Source organism: Misgurnus anguillicaudatus, unplaced genomic scaffold, assembly GCF_027580225.2.
Source record: "Misgurnus anguillicaudatus unplaced genomic scaffold, ASM2758022v2 HiC_scaffold_27, whole genome shotgun sequence".
Classification (NCBI taxonomy): Eukaryota; Metazoa; Chordata; class Actinopteri; order Cypriniformes; family Cobitidae; genus Misgurnus; species Misgurnus anguillicaudatus.
This window is the reverse complement of record NW_027395277.1, coordinates 2,235,001-2,252,599: the sequence shown is the minus strand read 5'-3', so window position 1 is coordinate 2,252,599 and position 17,599 is coordinate 2,235,001. Positions and strand designations below refer to the sequence as shown.

Here is a 17,599-nt window from a genome sequence, read left to right as displayed (position 1 = left end):
CTGCTGATATACAGACTGAATGACGTCATGTGGACGGCACACATACGCAGACGTCCCTACACTGTAAAACATTTCTGTAGAAATTACAGTATTACTGGGTATTACTGGCAACTAGCTGCCAGTAACTTACTGTAGATTTTACATTTATGTTTTTTACTGGCAACAGTTTGTTCAAAGTTAAATGAACATGAAACATTTTCAGTCTTTAACTTCTACAGTAAGTTACTGGCAACCAGCTGCATAATTACAGCTAATTTTTTACAGTGTATACTTTCGGCTTTAGACACACCAATGTTTATTTCTTGTTCATTTGCAAGTCTGAATAACCTTTAGTTTATGGCTTAATAGCAAATCTTTCTATCACTGTTTTGCTATTGGCTGCTCGGCAATAAAAGTTTTTTAAGTTTCCTGTGTTCCAAGTACTCCGTACTGTACTGTAAACGCTGCTAACAGTTTCCTGGGTGGATTTGATTTAAAGTCATGACAGTTACAACTACTTGGGATCTTAGGAGAATTCTACCTAAGGTACATTTCTATTTTTACCATCTCTTCCACAATTGAGCTTCTTTTCTATAATTTAAATGAAATGTGAATATGTATTAAAGACATGTATGTTGATGTGTTGTAAGACATATGATCACAGGACAGAGGTCCTATCAGAAATCTCTACGGTTTTGTCTCAGCACAGACACCTCGAGGCAGTGACAGACAGATTTGGTAAGCATTTGGATAAAGGTTTGCTTATAAAATATATGTGCTTGTTATGCTTCTTAAAATGCTCACATATTTTTGCTTTTCAACAAAGACCTTTTTTATTAGTTTTGATAACTAAACAAATCTAAACTGTGTCTAAGAGGATATGTAGGCTACAGTACACGATGCAACATTTATAACTTGCATACTTATTAATCAAGTATTTTGTTTAATAAGAACCAGATCCAACAGATCCCATATTTTTTAAAAGTTTATTCTACTGTAAAAAAATGGATCAATGTCATGAAAACATGTTTTTTTTACATTACTTCATCTAAATAAGCTCAAGTTCAACTATTTTAACTGTGTTAGCATTTAGCCTAGCCCCATTCATTCCTTAGGATCCAAACAGGAAGCCACCATACTTACTCGTATTTTGTGCCACAATACTTAGTGTGTAACTACTCATGTAACAGTCTTTAAATAGGAAAACATGGAAGTGTTTGGTGGCTTCTAAATTCATCTCTGTTTGGATCCTAAGAAATGAATGGGGCTAGGCTAAATGCTAACACATTCACGACACACTGTGCAAAGATGCAGTGCATGCATTGAAAAAAGATAGGTATGTATTAATTCGTCTAAGTTGAGGTAAGAACATGGTAAAATATTGTAAAACGGTGGTGTTTTCCTTTAAGAACTTAACTGAATAAAAAAGACATTCGCCACAATGTTTACAGTAAACTACTGTAATTGTATTGTTGTTATTTGCTGATTATTGTAACTTATGCTTATGATATCCTGTACATTTTAACTATTAACTCTTAGTATGTTGCTGTACTTATTACATAAAACTGTTTCGTAAAACTTTCTCCGATACAATTCACATTATACCCAGGGCCGCATTAAGAGCTCACTGGGCCCCGGGGCTATGAATTACTGCAGCCCCCCCCCCCCCTCCAACACCACTTTAGGTCACCAACTACAGAGAGAATACATTTTTCTAAAACACTGCTGAAGTTGTTTTACGTAAATATAATCTAGAATAATTCAGAATAACAGTTGCACGCTATTAGATTAACAAACCTGTAAACATGGCTTGCTAATAGCGAATATAGGGGTGGGCGATGAGCTAAATGTTTTATCATTATACGAGTCATTTTAACTAACAATAATGATATACTTCACAGTCAAGTTATATTACTTTTAATAAGAATTTTATCATATGGAAATTTAATGCCACTAACATTTCAGAATTCTTTTGACCAATTTCCATATCACAAAAAAATAATAGTCACTTAAGAAAATAATCTCAAGCTTACTGATGACAAAAGTTACAATTAATAACAATAGAACAAAGGCACACAAGAAATCAACCTACTTGAAAAACTTAAAGCACTGAATAATATTATATTGTGTAAAGTAATCAAATATACAGTACCTATCTTTCACTATAAATTCAACATTCATTCTTATTTATTTTACAAAAGTGATTCAGTCAATGGCAGTAAATTACTTTATTTCTGATGTTTGATTTATTTATTTATTTATATTTATTTAATGTTTATTTGACAGAGACAAATGGATAAAACATTGCTTTATAAAAAATACAAAGTAGATTCCATGCATACAGGTTTATAGCCAAGACTAATTTGCAACCCCTGTCCCTGGTTAGGCTTGTAAGGTTAAAACAGAGATTACAGAGTATTGAAGCACAAATTTAAATATTAAAATATATACAATAAATACATCAAATAAGATGTGGGCTTAAATAGATGTAGTAGTCACTATAACACAGAATCTAAACAAATGTATACATTAAGTTGTAGCCTGTATAATCAGCGTTCACAAAGTTGTTTCAGTTTTAGCCATTGCTTTAAATGTGTATTAAAACCTTGAGTCCTTTCAGTGTTTTAATTTCTGATGGTAAAGCATTCCACCATTTTATGCCATTTTAAAGTGATGTCTGACCAAATGTTGTTCTACGTTTTGCGACTATACAGCCTATACAGTGCGGCGGGGCTTTTTATATTGCTAAGCAACCACCGAGTAAGCTGTCTTGTCAATCAAATATTGACGCGTGAGCGCTCTTTTACTGTTAACTGTCATATTAGCAGAAACTTTAAAAATAGGACGCTTGCTCTGACCTTGTTTGAGGGTGAGAGGTGCACAAAGACGCAGGAGAAAGTGAGCGAGTGGAGTCCGGGGCTGCGTCCGAAACCGCATACTGTATAGTAGGTACTGAATTAGATGAAGTACCTACTTACTTAGCGTTAAAACAGTAGGTACTGTATAGTATGAATCCTGGTAGTATGAATGAGATTCGGACGTACTACATCCGCCATGTTCCTACATCACGTGACATACGTCGTCATCACGTCATGTCATTTCAGCGCGAAAACAACCGCATGCCTCGTCTTCTTCGTTGGATAACTCCTCTCCCGGGGCATCATGGGATAGTGAAGCGTCCATCGTACCCAGCTAACAAATTTATGTTCTGAGAACGTTTTCCTAACGTTCCGTTTTGGTTGTGGGAACGTTATTTGGAATGTTCCAAAAACGTTAAAATGTCCAGTTTGCTTAACGTTGCTAGAACGTTATTTTATGGTTAGCATAACGTTCCTACAACGTTCCTACAACCTAAATTTCACTAAAAATATAACGTTCTACAAACGTTCACTTGGAACGTTCTAAGAACGTTAAAATGTCCAGTTTGCTTAACGTTGCTAGAACGTTATTTAATGGTTAGCATAACGTTCCTACAACGTTCTTACCACCTAAATTTAATTAAAAATATAACGTCCCACAAACGTTTGTTTGGAACGTTCCAAGAACGTTGAAATGTCCAGTTTGCTTAACGTTGCTAGAACGTTATTTTATGGTTAGCATAACGTTCCTACAACGTTCTTACCACCTAAATCTAATTAAAAATATAACATTCTACAAACATTCATTTGGAACGTTAAAATGTCCAGTTTGCTTAACATTGCTCCCACAACGTTCTTGCTACCAACATTTCTTTTAAAAATACAACGTTCTGAGAACATTTATTTGGAACATTACAAAGTTTAGATAAAAAAATGTTTTTTGAGCTTAGCAGTGATCCTTCATTTTCTTTTAACATAATTTTATTAAATGATAACATTCCAGGTGCAACGTAACTCATTAACAGATCAAAATGATATAAAATGTAACATAATACTTAATAACATAATACTTACGACAATAAAATATAAATTGACAGCAAAACATAACTAGCTTTAATAAAAACATTGAATCAGTGAGAACTTTATAAATTTGTGTGTGTGTGGGATGTGAGTGCTGAAAACTAGCACTGTCCATGGCCTGTGTCTTCATGCCCCATCTGTAAAGTAAATAGAATAAAATTTATTAGATACAGTGCAATGAGTACGACAAATATAAAATCTTAAATCAAAACAGCTATTATAAACTATAAAATATTAGCTAATCTTTTCAAGTTTTCTGGTATTCAGAAACAATATATTTTATAAAATGTAAGTAGCTAAAAACTGTAATAATTTTTTTTACATTTACACAATTACAAATTAAAACAGATTTTTATGGCATTCATTAAAAATGACAAATAAACATCTAACCAAAATGAATTTCCTTTAAACAAGAGAAACGTACATCTGTCTGTCAGTGAACACAAATGCAAATGTTTTCAGCTTTACAATGAAACAATTTGCTAATCTATAATTTATTATGCAAGCAAGGCTTTATAGTTAGCTCCTGTTCCAGTATCTTTGTTAAAGGCAGGATAGGCAGGAATTATCTAAAAAAACTTTTTTATAAATTTGTTTAAACTGTCTTTATATATCAATACATAAGTAAAATGTAAGTACTCTGAAAAAGAGAGTATAAAAATCGAGTGTCTGTAGACCTCTCACCACTGTTTTAAACACAGCTCATTTTTCCATTCACTCCACCCCTCCCTTCTGGGTTTCTTCTAAAGCCACGCCCCCAAAACACATGAACGCGTGACACCGACAGCTTTGCTGGGAGAAGGATTTACCTCAGACAAGCGGAGAGGAAGGAGCGCGGTGCATGTAATAACATCATGTCACAATCACATGTAATAATACACCTAACTTTATCAGTAGGAATATAAACAGATAGGATGCCTTCTAGTACTCACTATTAAGCCAGTGTTTTGCATGGAAGAGTTTCCGTGATGAAAGCATTGTTGACTCTGATGAGGACTACACTCCACAGACAATACCGCTACGTTGCATCGTCGACTCGAGGAAAAGCCACGTGATATTTACTCTCGTTTGATTGCTTCGTTTATTCCCTTTTTGCCTTGTTTGCCTTCGCTGACTGGATATGCAGGTACTGTGAGTTCTGAATTCACTTTCTGAGAGTTCTGAATGCACTTTCTCTGCCATGCTTGTGCTCTTTCTAGAGTGCCTCGTGCACGTTCAAATCAATCAGGTGTGCGCATGTCTGGGCAGATCCCATAGCAACGGGTGGTGCCATGGTCGCGAGAGAGAGTGATATTCGCGCAAGCTAATCATTTGTTTCGTCTCGAATGGTCATGAGAGATCTACAGACACTCGAGTTTTATACTCTCTTTTTCAGAGTACTTACATTTTAATTATGTATTTGTATCGAGTATGCAATCTTTCCGGCAGATCTGCGAATCTGCAGTGTTTCCGGCTCTGATTTGAGAGACAGTTTGTGCGGATCAGCCGGTTACGAGTTGAGAGATTCTCGAGTCAGAGCAGATTCACAGGTCTCTTGAGTCCGTATTGTTTCCGGCTCTGAGTGAGAATCTCAGGTCAGTTTGCGGCTCTCGCGGATCAGCAGGTCTCACGAGTTTGCAATGTTTCTGGCTCTGAGTGAGAATCTCGGGTCAGTTCTCGCGCGATCAGACGGTTACGATCAGACTTCGACTCGCCTGAAAAGTCCGCTCCCCTTCGCAGGGTGTTACTGCGCCGAGTCGAAGTACTCCCATAAGTGTTATTACGCCATACAATATAGTTCCTCTTTTAAATCCGCTTAGAAAAGTGCTACATTTTATTTTGTACCACCAAACTTGCTCGTATAACTACTCGTCTTAAATAGGAAAAACGTTGATGTGTTTGGTCACTTCTAACTTTATCTCTAAATGGTACCATTGAATGAATGGGGCTAAGCTAAATGCTATCGAAGCGTCGTAGCGCGCTCCAGCGCTTATGTGCACGCACACAGATGATAGAGGTATGTATCAACAATTCTTAGTTAAGGTAATAACATATTTTAATATTGAAAATGAGTAGACTATTCCTTTAAGTAAGCGTTTCGACGTGTGTGCAGGAGGCACTTATTTTAACAAAACGCATGATGCACATGGTTCACATAACGTAACAAACACATATTTTAGAAGAGAAGTCACCGGTCGCCACTGCTTAAATACTTATTTTTGGTCACATGGATAGGATTAAAGGCGGAGTCCATGATGTTTGAAAGCCAATGTTGATATTTGAAATCACCTAAACAAACACGCCCCTACCCCAATAGAATCTGGACCTTCTGTTGATAGACCCGCCCCACACATACGCAACCCGGCATTTGATTTGATTTTATTGGCTATAAGTGTGTTTTGGTAGTCGGCCCGTCTCCTTTTCCAACGCGTTTTTCAAACATCGTGGACTCCGCCTTTAAGACATTTAACAGTGTGTACACTCACAATAAAAACAAAACATTGTTCCTTTTTAAAATAACGAATATGCACTTTCAGTCATCTCGTTTTTGTAAACTGAAATAAAACTGTATTTTTGTTATGCATTTTTGCATCTTTGATTTAACTAATGTGTTATTATTAAAAAAAAATGTATAACTTTTTTTATAATTCTGTCATAATTCTGGGGGGTGACTCACTCTTGAATCACGATAAGGAACGTACTTCAAGGTGTCTGCAATGCACTCTTCTTACACCTTAACTGGCACTTTTGGGTGGATCTTTTGGCAGGCCTCTAAAAAGTTTTGCATAAAATAAGTAACATTTAAGTAACAAGCATAAAAAAACTAGCATTTCTTTACAATCTCCTTATTTTGTGAAAACTTGTGGAAATTTTTGGGCAAAAATAATGTGGACCTCAAAGAACAAAATATTTGTCATGATCCCTTTAAAGAAACATTTCTTAAAAGAATAGGTGATGCTTAAGGGCTAATTATAGTTGTGCGTATGTCCTTCAGCATAAGCTATGTGTTGGTTTTAGGGCTGGGATAAACGATTATTTTTTAAATGATCTAGCGATTATTTTTTTCGATGCATCGATTAATCTAACGATTCATTTTATCTGTCCGATTTGACTTCGATTCGATTCTCGATTATCTCCCCATTAATTAACTAATAGCAATTTATACATGTTGATTTACATATCTGAATGTAAACATTTCAATATATGTTCATTGCTCTTAAAATTTCAAAATAAAAAAAAGACTATACAAGTGCAAAATAATGCATTCTTAGTCAGAGGTAGCATTCAATAAAGCGTTTGCAGCTCATACTGTGCAGTTTAGTAACAGTATAAAAATCTCAAGTTCAAATTACTTTATTTTACATGCATTTATGAGCAAAACCTCTTTAATGTGCCTTTTGATGGTCAGTGTAACTTTTATAACTTTTATTTGTTTAATCCACATTGTTTTCGTGCTGTTCTAGTCCATTTAATGACAGATATAAACACAATTATAGACTTAAGAAGCACATATATTATTAAATCTCTTTCTCTTAAGTTTGTTAAGATAGATTAGGACTCATTTACTGCTGGACAGAGAGTGAATGAAAGCGCAGTCTTCTGGCAACAGTGACATATTTCATTGCTTTCTGTTAAATTGCTCAAAATCATGATTGTTAAAACACACTTGGCATCACATTCATGATTTTATGGTAAAAATGACACTTTTTCGCGTCAATCCATGAGCATTTAAACCATAAACAAAGCACTTTCACATAATTGAGCGTGAGCAGCGCAGCAGAACCCACGCAGAAACGATTGCAGCACTGTTGCTACAGAGCTGCGAGCTCGCGCTGCTCATGCGGCAGGGTGCATGCTTGTTAACATGGGCGCTGAAAAAAGCACGCGCCCGCACGTACTGCTCACACTTGCTGTGTGAAACCGGCATGGACTGAAGCCACTCGCGTTGCTACTATTCTACGGCGCCACCTTTTTGGGTCTGATGAATCGACGCGCATATTTTGCGTCAACTTATTTTTTGCGTCGACGTCGTCGATTACGTCGACGCGTTGTCCCAGCCCTAGTTGGTTTTCATATATAAATCTGCGTCGACGCGCAAACACAAGCACAGATTCCTGGTGGGCAGTATCCTCGCTAAAACCACAGAAGCATCTCAACCGCAAAAGAAGCAGCTTACTCAGTTAACTCACAAACGAAAAAGAAGAAGCAGCTTGTTGTGTATGTTTTGAGAAGACCAGCAGTGATGGAAAAAAAATAGGCAACTTTTGGTGCAGTTTGAGTTAAAACACTCCTCAACTTGGCCAATCTTTTTTCTCACCGTCGCAAACGAAAATGCCTACGACACATGTTTTTTATATCTGACAGGAGGGGTTGTAGTGGATCAATCACAGTGCTTGCGGTCCGCGTAGAACTGACGCGCTGTTAACATTTTGGTGAGGTGCACATCAGGCTACAGATAACCTACAGCATGGCTACGGTGTAGACCTTACGCACAACTATAACATAGGCTTTAGAGCAACCCAGGCTCACTCGTGATACATGCCTATGCCTAAATTTCTGCATACCCTGTAATAAGTTACTCCGGGTACAAATCGTTGCAGCTTTAGATTAAATGTCCCCTAGAGGCGTACAGGTGGCGACTAACAAAAGGGACAGTATTGAATATTTTAAATCCTTTATGTTTTAGTCAGCTGTGTTTCATTAAAATTAAAAAGCAAAGAGAACAGTGTAAGTCGGTATGCAAACTTTTTTTGCTTTTTCTGTGGAAAATTTTTGGATAATTCTGCGGAATGATTTTAAATATTTAAAAAAATATATAAGAGAATTTAAGCCGTAAATATTGCATCTAAAATAATTACTTTTTAAAGGCTTACAATGAAAATGAAAACACCAAACCAAACATGTGCTCTGAATTAAATTGGACCAACACGAACCAGATAGATAGAATTATTGTTTGTATATAAAATTACATATATTATTGTTTATAGTGTTATAGCAGAATAAAAAGCTTGTGTTAAAGGGACATTCCACTTTTTTTTTTAAATATGCTAATTTTTCAGCTTTTCAGTTAAACATTTGATTCTTACCGAGAAAATATGAAGAGTTTGGTTCCAAAACGCAATAAATCCATTTTGACAAATTTCGGTAAAAACGTGTTTTCTATACCAAGAAAGTGACAAGATGAAAACCACTCTTTTCTGTTACAAACTTTCACATAGCATCTTTAGGTTATAAAAACATAAAAAATTCAAATCCATAACTTGATTTTCAAAGATTTATTATAAAAACGAATTCTTTTTTCCACAAAATGCAAAAAATCCATGACAGTTTTTTATTTCAAAATGCTATAAATCTATTAAATCAATGTATAAATGTGCATTCATCTTTACCATTTTATATTTATTTAGTTGACTAGTGGTATACAATGATTAAAAAATAAACATTAATGGCATTAACCAAAACACTTACTTTGTTATATTAAGAACACAATGTTTTAGCATGAGAAGCTTGATGCTGTCTGGAGAACAAGCAACCGAGTGCCTCTCGCGGAAATTATTAGCTGTTGATGGCTTACGTTTCTTTCCCGTCACAGAAAACCATCACAGGTTTGGCAATGCTATTAAAGTATTATTTTGTTTTGTTTGTTGATCACGAAGTACAAAGTAGATGAGGAAAATTAGGATTCCGTGTACTCAGCGCGCCGCCATTGTTTGTTTACATTGCGTGAATGGTCCGCTGTAATATCAGAAATGGATTTATTGCGTTCTGTAAAAAAGGAGGAGTGGCGTTTGTCGCATTTTGGTAAAAAAGGGAGAAAAGATGACAGAATATCACGGCGAGTATTGGATTTTGCGTAAAATTAATTATTTACTTTTAACTACTGACCTGATATAATACTGATTTTGGCAGTAACTCATTTTTTTCAAAAATGGCGTTTATCGCGTTTTGGAACCAAACTCTTCATATACTCTCAAACTGGCGTAATAATCAGTGAATTTGCTGATGTAACATGGCTGCAGCAGGCGTAGTGATATTACACACTGCCCGAAAATAGTCCCCTTGGTTACTTTCAATGGCAGGGGACTATTTTCGGGCAGTGCGTAATATCACTACGCCTGCTGCAGCCATGTTACATCAGCAAAGTCACTGATTATTACGCCAGAATGAGAGTATAGTTCTAACCATATCTGCCTAGAAAATTGCAACTTTTAATTTCCGTCGGTCTTAATACACAATGTAATTACAGAAGAATCAAGTTTTAAATAGGAAAAATATTGAAACTCTTTGGTTATTTTTTAGCACAATGCTAATGGTCTAATCAGATTCAATGGATTGGATCAAATATTTAACTCTAGGGGAGCTGGAAAATGAGCATATTTTCAAAAAAAAAGTGGAATATCCCTTTAATACATTTTTGTTGTGAAATTAGCATTAGAATTTCATCATCTTTTTTACAACGCAATGTAAACCAAGGCTTTGAACCGGTTCAAGGAACGAAAACCAGAAACTTTTGATGTTTTGCAAGGAACAGAAACGAAACCAGAAATATATGTTCCAGGGGCCGTATTCACAAAGAATTTTATCTTACCACTAAGAGTACTCCTAAATCGCACTAAAAGATTTTAGCTAGGAGTTTTCTCTTAAAAGTTATTCACAACGCCTTTCAGACCTACTTTTAGTAAGGAAAAAATATAACTCTTAAACTAAGGGGCTGGACACACCAAAACTTTTAAACGCGGCTGAAAACGCCTTGAGGACGCCGAATGCCAGCTGTTCTTCAGCTAAGCGCTTTGGTAGCTCTGATACGTCAGCTGTGAGACGGTTGGTTGCTGTGATACTTGTCCCGCCCCACCTCCACTGTGATTGGACGGCCGCGTGAGAACTGACATTGACGAGCGGAGCTTTTCTTCCAAAGTTGAACATTTCTCAACTCTCTGCGCCGGTTTTCAGCGCGGAAAAAAACCGCTAGCTGCTGGCTTATTTGAAAAACGCTGAGTTTCCATTGAAATGAATTGAAAACATGCGCCGGCCGCGGGCGTAAAAGCGTTGGTGTGCACGCCCCCTAAGAGTGAGTCTTCGTTGCTACGGATGACGTCAATTCTCATGCACGAGCTGCCTCGCAATGACCACGGTGATTGGTTGTTAGATGACAGGGCTGTCATGCGGAACATAACACAGACGCACCAAATCATGGAATTACATCGAAATATGTCTGTGTCCTACACAAAATAATAATAGTAATGCCATCGAAATGCATATATAAAAGAAAAGTTGTGAATGAAATTAAATACCCAAATAAAAACCGCCATTTCCCTAATAATAAAAAACGACATTGCATTAACACTTGCTTGATTAATTTACATCCTATTAGCCTAAATAGACTACTTAAAGCAAGATATGTTGCCCATATTGAAGAAGCCTAATGTAATAAATAAATGACGGTGGATTATGAACTCGCCAAAACGGAAAAGAAAGCCCAACTGGATGCAGGATCAGTTACTGCTGCTGTCCCAGTTGGTGCTGGAAAAAAGAAACATAATAAAAGGGAAATTTGGCACTGAGATATCAAGCAAAACTAAGCTTGGGAGACAGTGATGCGCGGGTCAATGTACAAAACAACCGGCACCCGACCAATGTTTTCAACTACCCGCCCGCAACTCGGACCGCAAAAAATAAAAAATAAATATACCCGACCCGCTCCCTGGCCCGCATTTTTTTTAAAGTAGTTATTGTTTAAAATAGTTAACTGGCATTTTTATTTCAAATGACACGACCGACCGCGACCCGAATATCATGAAAAAATATTTTTGGATGACTCATAACCGCAGGCACCCGCTCATTTCGGATCAACCCCGCGTATCACTGGGAGAGGATTTGTTTGCAGATCAATGCAGCATTCCCGCTTGTGTCGCGGACCCCGGACGACTGCGAGAGGCGGTGGTATGCATTACAATCGCAGTCAAGGGTTGAGATTGCAGCCTTTAAACGGGCAAGCATGGCAACAGGTTGGCATACAATATTAAATATTTAATATCATTATTGTTTCATGTAAATCTAAAAACTTCCTGCTTGTCATGAATGAATTATGAAACAAATGTCATAAACAATATGTTTACATTAAAGTGTGCTTTTAAGTATAGGCAATGCTTTTGAGTTGGTGAAACTGTCCATGTTAAGGAGGATCAGCACCTACGGCATTTTAAGATCCTTTGTGAATAGGTCTTAGTGAGTTAGGAGTCCTCTCGACTTCTTTTAAGCTGTCCCAGACTTAGGTGCTACTTTTAGGGCTAAAATGCTTCGTGAATTACTTTTAGTGAAAAAAATTAGGAGTCCTAAAGTTAGGAGTGACACGCCCATTATTTTTAGGAGTTGCTCCTAAATTCGCCAGTTAGGAGCTACTTTTAGCCTTAAAATTCTTTGTGAATACGGCCCCAGAACAGAACCGTTAATTGAAAATAATGGTAACCGGTTAATAACGTTATTTTTTTAGTTCTTTGACAAGATTTCTGTGCAATTTGACTCTGTGAAGTTCACTTCCGGTCATTGTTGGCTCAGAGAAATGAGAAGCTTGCCACCAGCAGGTAGCCTACTCAAGCCCAAGTCTCTAATGCTCAATCATAAGAGGTAAATATTGTAGGCTATCAAGAATCTCAAGATGTTTGTTTGTTTATTTTTAATACTAATTAGTGGTGTAACGGATCGCAGTTGGTCAGTGATCTATACAGATCACGACCCACAGTTCAGCTCGCATGCGATTTGCGGATTAATATGCAAATTTAAATAGGGTGAAAGTTGATCATTTGCACGTGTTTCAAAGGCTTGCAAATGTTAACACTTAAGTGATTTTAAACAATTTAACCGCAAAAAGGCGCTAAAATAAAAAAAAATTCTGTACACACAGAAGCACATGCATTTGAATGTATCCGGCCCAACTCCAATTAGGGCTGTCACTTTTTATTTGATATTCGAATATGCATTCGAACATGACATGAAATATCCGTATTCGAACAATAAATAAACCATCTGGTTTTTAAAATACCATGTGTAGCGCATTTTTTTAAGTAACACCTCGTAATAGGAAGGAGGCTGAGAGTGGGACCGACGACGGCAACTGTGCGCAAGAGAGGGAATCAAATTGGACCAACATGAACCTCATGTGCATGTCAATATAGAATTATAGTTTGTATATAAAATGACATTTTATTGTTAATATTAAATATTATAGAAGAGTAAAAAGCTTGTGCTAATACGTTCACATTATGAAATTAGCATGTATGAAGATAATTTCATCATTTTTACAACGCAATGTAAACTTTATATTAAACAACAACAGCATACATCCTTTAAACGGATTTGAAATGATTATGTGCTGACTGTCACGCGTCACATAGACAACAAGTCTAGTCAAGTCAAGTGAGATCTGCTTAACTTAGCGGTAAGTTAAATTTTTTCACAAATATCAAAGGGTTTGTGCACTATCATTAAAACCGGTCAAGCAAACAGCACGCGCAGGGTTAATGTACTTGTCAATGACGGCTCACAAACGCGTGGGATAGGCTATGTATGTGTGCTTGTTGTCAAAGATATTGCTTCTCACAAACACGCTCAAGCGCGGGATATGTTTGCTTGTCAATGACGCGCATCAATGATGCGCATTAAATCCGCAGAGTTTTCCGCCGAAATCTGCGGGCGCGAATTTCGTTTGGGCTTCCTGCTGCAGTTTAAGTTATTGTCTGTACCTGTTCTGAATAGTTTTTTTTCATACAAGTTGTTATTCATAAGTTGATAACCTGCTGTTTTAAAAGTAAAAAATAATAATTCAGACAGTCCTGTTTATGACTGTCACTGTTAATAAATTTGTGATTGAATCTCCATTATGGTGTTTTTTTTTTATGCCCGCGGGGGGCACCTAGATATTCAAATATATTCGGATACATTGCATGATATTCGATATCCGTTCGAATTTGATTTCTCTCAAAAGTGACAGCCCTAACTCCAGTCAAACATGATTGTCCATATGCCCTTCAAAGATCTGAACTCTTGATGTATAAAATACATTTGGCGAAAACAATAATGTCCTAATGATCAGCCTACTTATTTTTATGTCCCACAGCTGACATGGAACGTTATTAACCGGTTCGGGAACTTTATTTTTTGTTCAAACCGGTTCAGGAACGTCAACTTTAGGGTTGAACCAAAAAACGGAAACTTTAAAATACTGTTTCTGTTCGGAACGAACCAATTGGGAAAAAAATTCAGGTTCAAAGCCCTGATGTAAACTTTATATTAAACAACAACAGCATTTGTCTTGTAAACTGATTTAAAATGATCACGTGCTGACTGTCACATGTCACATAGACGAGTGAAGTAAGATCTGCTTAACTCAGCGGTAAGTTTTATTTCTCAAATATCAATGGTTTGTGTGCTCTATCATTAAAAACGGTCAAGCAAACAGCACGCGCAGGGTTAATGTATATGCACGCGCGCATACATAGGTTATGTATATGTGCTTGTTGTCAGTGACAATTACTTTTCAGAAACACGCTCAAGCGCGGGATGTGTGTGCTTGATGTTTCTCAAAAGTGTCAGCCCTAATAAGAAGATCCTTTATAAAGACAGTACATTACGCATATACAGACAGGAGCCATCTTAGAAAACAGCCTCGATAAGTCGAGCAACGAATGTCGTGCTATATACATTTGACACCCCTATAATCCCTCCCACTCTGAAGTGTTGCTAAACTCAATGGAAAAGCTAACCAAGCCAAAGTAAAGTAAGCTGACTCGACCTTACCTGTAGGGTACTATGCAATGGAAAAGCACCTTTAGGGTGCAAAACCCCTTTAACCATAAAACAGGGTTAAAATGACGTGCTGTCTCTGATATATTATATATAACTACATTATAAAATCGTAAGATTTACATTACCATAACATCTTCACTCTGAAGAGTCGCTCAGCTTCTTCTAACTCAGTCAAGTCTTTTAGAGAGAGTGATAGAGGTAATGTATTAGTAGCTACTGAACACACTACAGTTTATACATTTAGTACATTACTTAATTAATTGCCATTTACCTTTCATTATGTACCGTGACTGGATAATCCATCCATTCGCTGACCTTTAATAAAAAATACAAAGATAAACTTAATTAACACCTGTCACCGGTATCAACTGGCAGAAATTCACTCTTACCATACAGCATATGTGAAAGAACTCAGAAATTCACTCTGATGGGCCTACAAAAAGAGAAATAATAAAAGGGAAAAACACTGCGATTAGGCAAGGTTTGAGCCAAACATTAGTTGTAATTTTGGTGAGGTAGTATTGACTCCAGCCATGTCAGGCATAAGTGCTTGGCCTGCTTGCAATGTCTGCTTAATCACTGAAACATAACCCTCTCACTAAAATAAAAGTATAACTCTTACATAAAGATAAATATAAGGGATGTCAAAATGCATTAGATATGAACCTTTTAAATATATTAACTAAAGCACACCACCTGTTGCCAGAATGCTGCTTTTATCTATATAATTAGGAATGTTGCTAACTCCGCTGTCGCGGCTGACGTTTTGGTTCCACTCAGCGAAACTCAAGATTTTCTCAGGCGGCGCGCGGTGCTGTTGAAAATAATGCTTCTGTTGGTTTGTTGATGGCGAAATTTCTGAGTTTTTATTGTTAACACCACCGGAAGAACCATAGGTACCTTCTCGTTTTCAGTCACAACCTTTCATGTTTAACCACTGGCCGTGCGAGCTCGCCAAAGTCGGTTGTTTGAAAAATAGTCGTTGTTTTTGCTGAAGTTGAGTAAAGACATTCTTGAAATTGTAAAGACATTTAGTTTAATTGCTAAACTACAAGTGAACGAAATTTTAAGAAATTTGACCGACTACCAAAGGTGGTTTTACCTCTACCAAAATCTGCTTGAATGGTAAAGAATGGGACGCAGCCGTATAGCCATGTAGATGATATCTGTATATATAGACTGAATAAAGAGTGTTATTTGGTGTAATTAGTGGTTTGTTTTTTTATATATCTGACTTTTCAGAAGTGGAATATGTAGAGGATATATCAAACAGCTTATCCTGAAAGATTCAGGTCAATATCTTAACGATTTAAAAAGTTATAGCTAAAAACTTCATAATTTTCATGATTCGGTCACACATTTTCTTGAATTTTAATGGAAAACATGGGACCAAATAAAGTGATGATTTTCGAGTTTCAAATGGCCAGTATTTTGTTATTCTTTAACCCATATACATGATCTTGGTCTCATTTAAAAGCTTTTTTCAAGCTCTTTCTATCTGAACAACTCGTTTTAGCATTTAACCATTTTGAAAATTTTAGCAACATACCTAATATAATTTACATGCAGATGTAACAGTTACATTAACAATGTCTGTGAAAATGTCTGTACACGTTATTTTTCTAGAATTATTTCTCAAGTGACTGTTAGGCAACATAAATGTATTGCCTTTTTTAAACAAATCGTATTTTGTAAATTATGAATTAACTGCATAAGTAAGTGCCTTATTAATCACTGTTCCTTTAAGAACATGATTCATTAGGTTAACCAGAATAATATAAACTGAAAGATTCTGAACAGTTTTGTGCATTGTGCAATAACATTTAATTAAGACGTACTTACAAAACACCCAAGAAAAATTAAGTATGAAACCATAGTAAACCGCAAGCTACACGATTACTACGACAAAAACTTGCAAACCTCCCCTAACAGTAATGACTAATTAGGCTGTAACAAACTAGACAGCAAGAAACTTGTGCAAAATATATTAAATATTTTAAACTTACTTCTGAAACCCCGCTGTGCTGTTATACTCTTCTCTCAGTCCTGTCAGTAGTGATGGTCGTTTTCGAAGCACTGCTTCATGAGGCTTCGAAACATTTACGAATCTTTTGTTTCGAATCAGTGGTTCGGAGCTTGTTTCAAACTGGCCCAAGTCACGTGATTTTAGCAAACGAGGCTTCATTACGTCATAACTGTTTCGAAACGTTTCGAAAATCTGATGGTTCACCACTAGGGGGAGTTGATCACATGACCAGTGTCTAATAAGTTTAGGTGAACTCGGGTCAGTTTTATTATGAAAGTTCATAAAACATTTATCCTTCTGACTAATAACACTGCCATGTTGTCTACTTTTTGTTTATAGACAGATTTAATGACAAAAATGTGCATAATTAAAAGGGTAGATAGTTTTATTCATTTGTTTGCCCTAAATAAAACTAAAAACATAATACACTTTTAACTATGTCTTAATTAAGTTAAATACTTTTTTTAAACATATTTTAATAAAAATCTTGCTATTATTTTGTAAAAAAAAAGTGTAAAATGTTTCAACACATCTGCTTTTACACTATTTTGACCAGCAGGGGTCGCCAGCGTGTGTGGGTTTCGAACTGCTTCGAAAAACTGAATCAATTTTCGAAGCAATTGGTTCAATTGATTCGAAGCTTCGAAAAGCTTCGTTTCTCCCTTCACTACCTGTCAGATTTTCCCGGTTATTTTGTTCTTCTGCGCTTTTGGCCTGAGTGGCGGTTGGCAACTGAAGGGTCATTAGCGCCTCCTACTGGACTGGGTGTGGCGCATTCAATAGGCAGTGGAGGAAATTCTATGTTCTTTTGACTATTTATTATTAATAAAGCAATACATTAACACGATTTAATAATAATAATAATAATAATAAT

At 36.4% G+C, this 17,599-nt stretch overlaps 1 protein-coding gene and 1 long non-coding RNA gene across 10 annotated transcripts in view; one reads left to right on the top strand and one right to left on the bottom strand.

The window, feature by feature from the left end:
* The first annotated feature begins 374 nt into the window (after positions 1–374).
* The window catches only part of LOC141362473 (tumor susceptibility gene 101 protein-like), a 30,846-nt gene continuing 13,621 nt past the window's right edge, over positions 375–17,599 (top strand). Inside the window, exons 1-2 of one of the 4 annotated variants that reach the window (XM_073864579.1) lie at positions 375–525; positions 630–717. In XM_073864579.1, coding sequence (XP_073720680.1) covers positions 481–525; positions 630–717 — 133 coding nt within the window. In that variant the 5' untranslated portion in view covers positions 375–480. Of the gene's footprint in view, positions 526–629; positions 736–17,599 lie in introns of all 4 variants that reach the window. The other 3 variants (XM_073864578.1, XM_073864581.1, XM_073864580.1) reach the window with 3 other exon arrangements.
* Positions 3,765–17,599, bottom strand: part of LOC141362474 (uncharacterized) — a 16,006-nt gene continuing 2,171 nt past the window's right edge. Inside the window, exons 1-6 of one of the 6 annotated variants that reach the window (XR_012368259.1) lie at positions 16,706–16,752; positions 15,089–15,132; positions 14,971–15,014; positions 14,825–14,876; positions 6,574–6,668; positions 3,765–4,054 (exon numbers count right to left, since the gene is read on the bottom strand). This is a non-coding gene — a long non-coding RNA (uncharacterized lncRNA). Of the gene's footprint in view, positions 4,055–6,573; positions 6,669–14,824; positions 14,877–14,970; positions 15,421–16,705; positions 16,753–17,396 lie in introns of those variants that run through there. The other 5 variants (XR_012368258.1, XR_012368257.1, XR_012368260.1 and 2 more) reach the window with 5 other exon arrangements.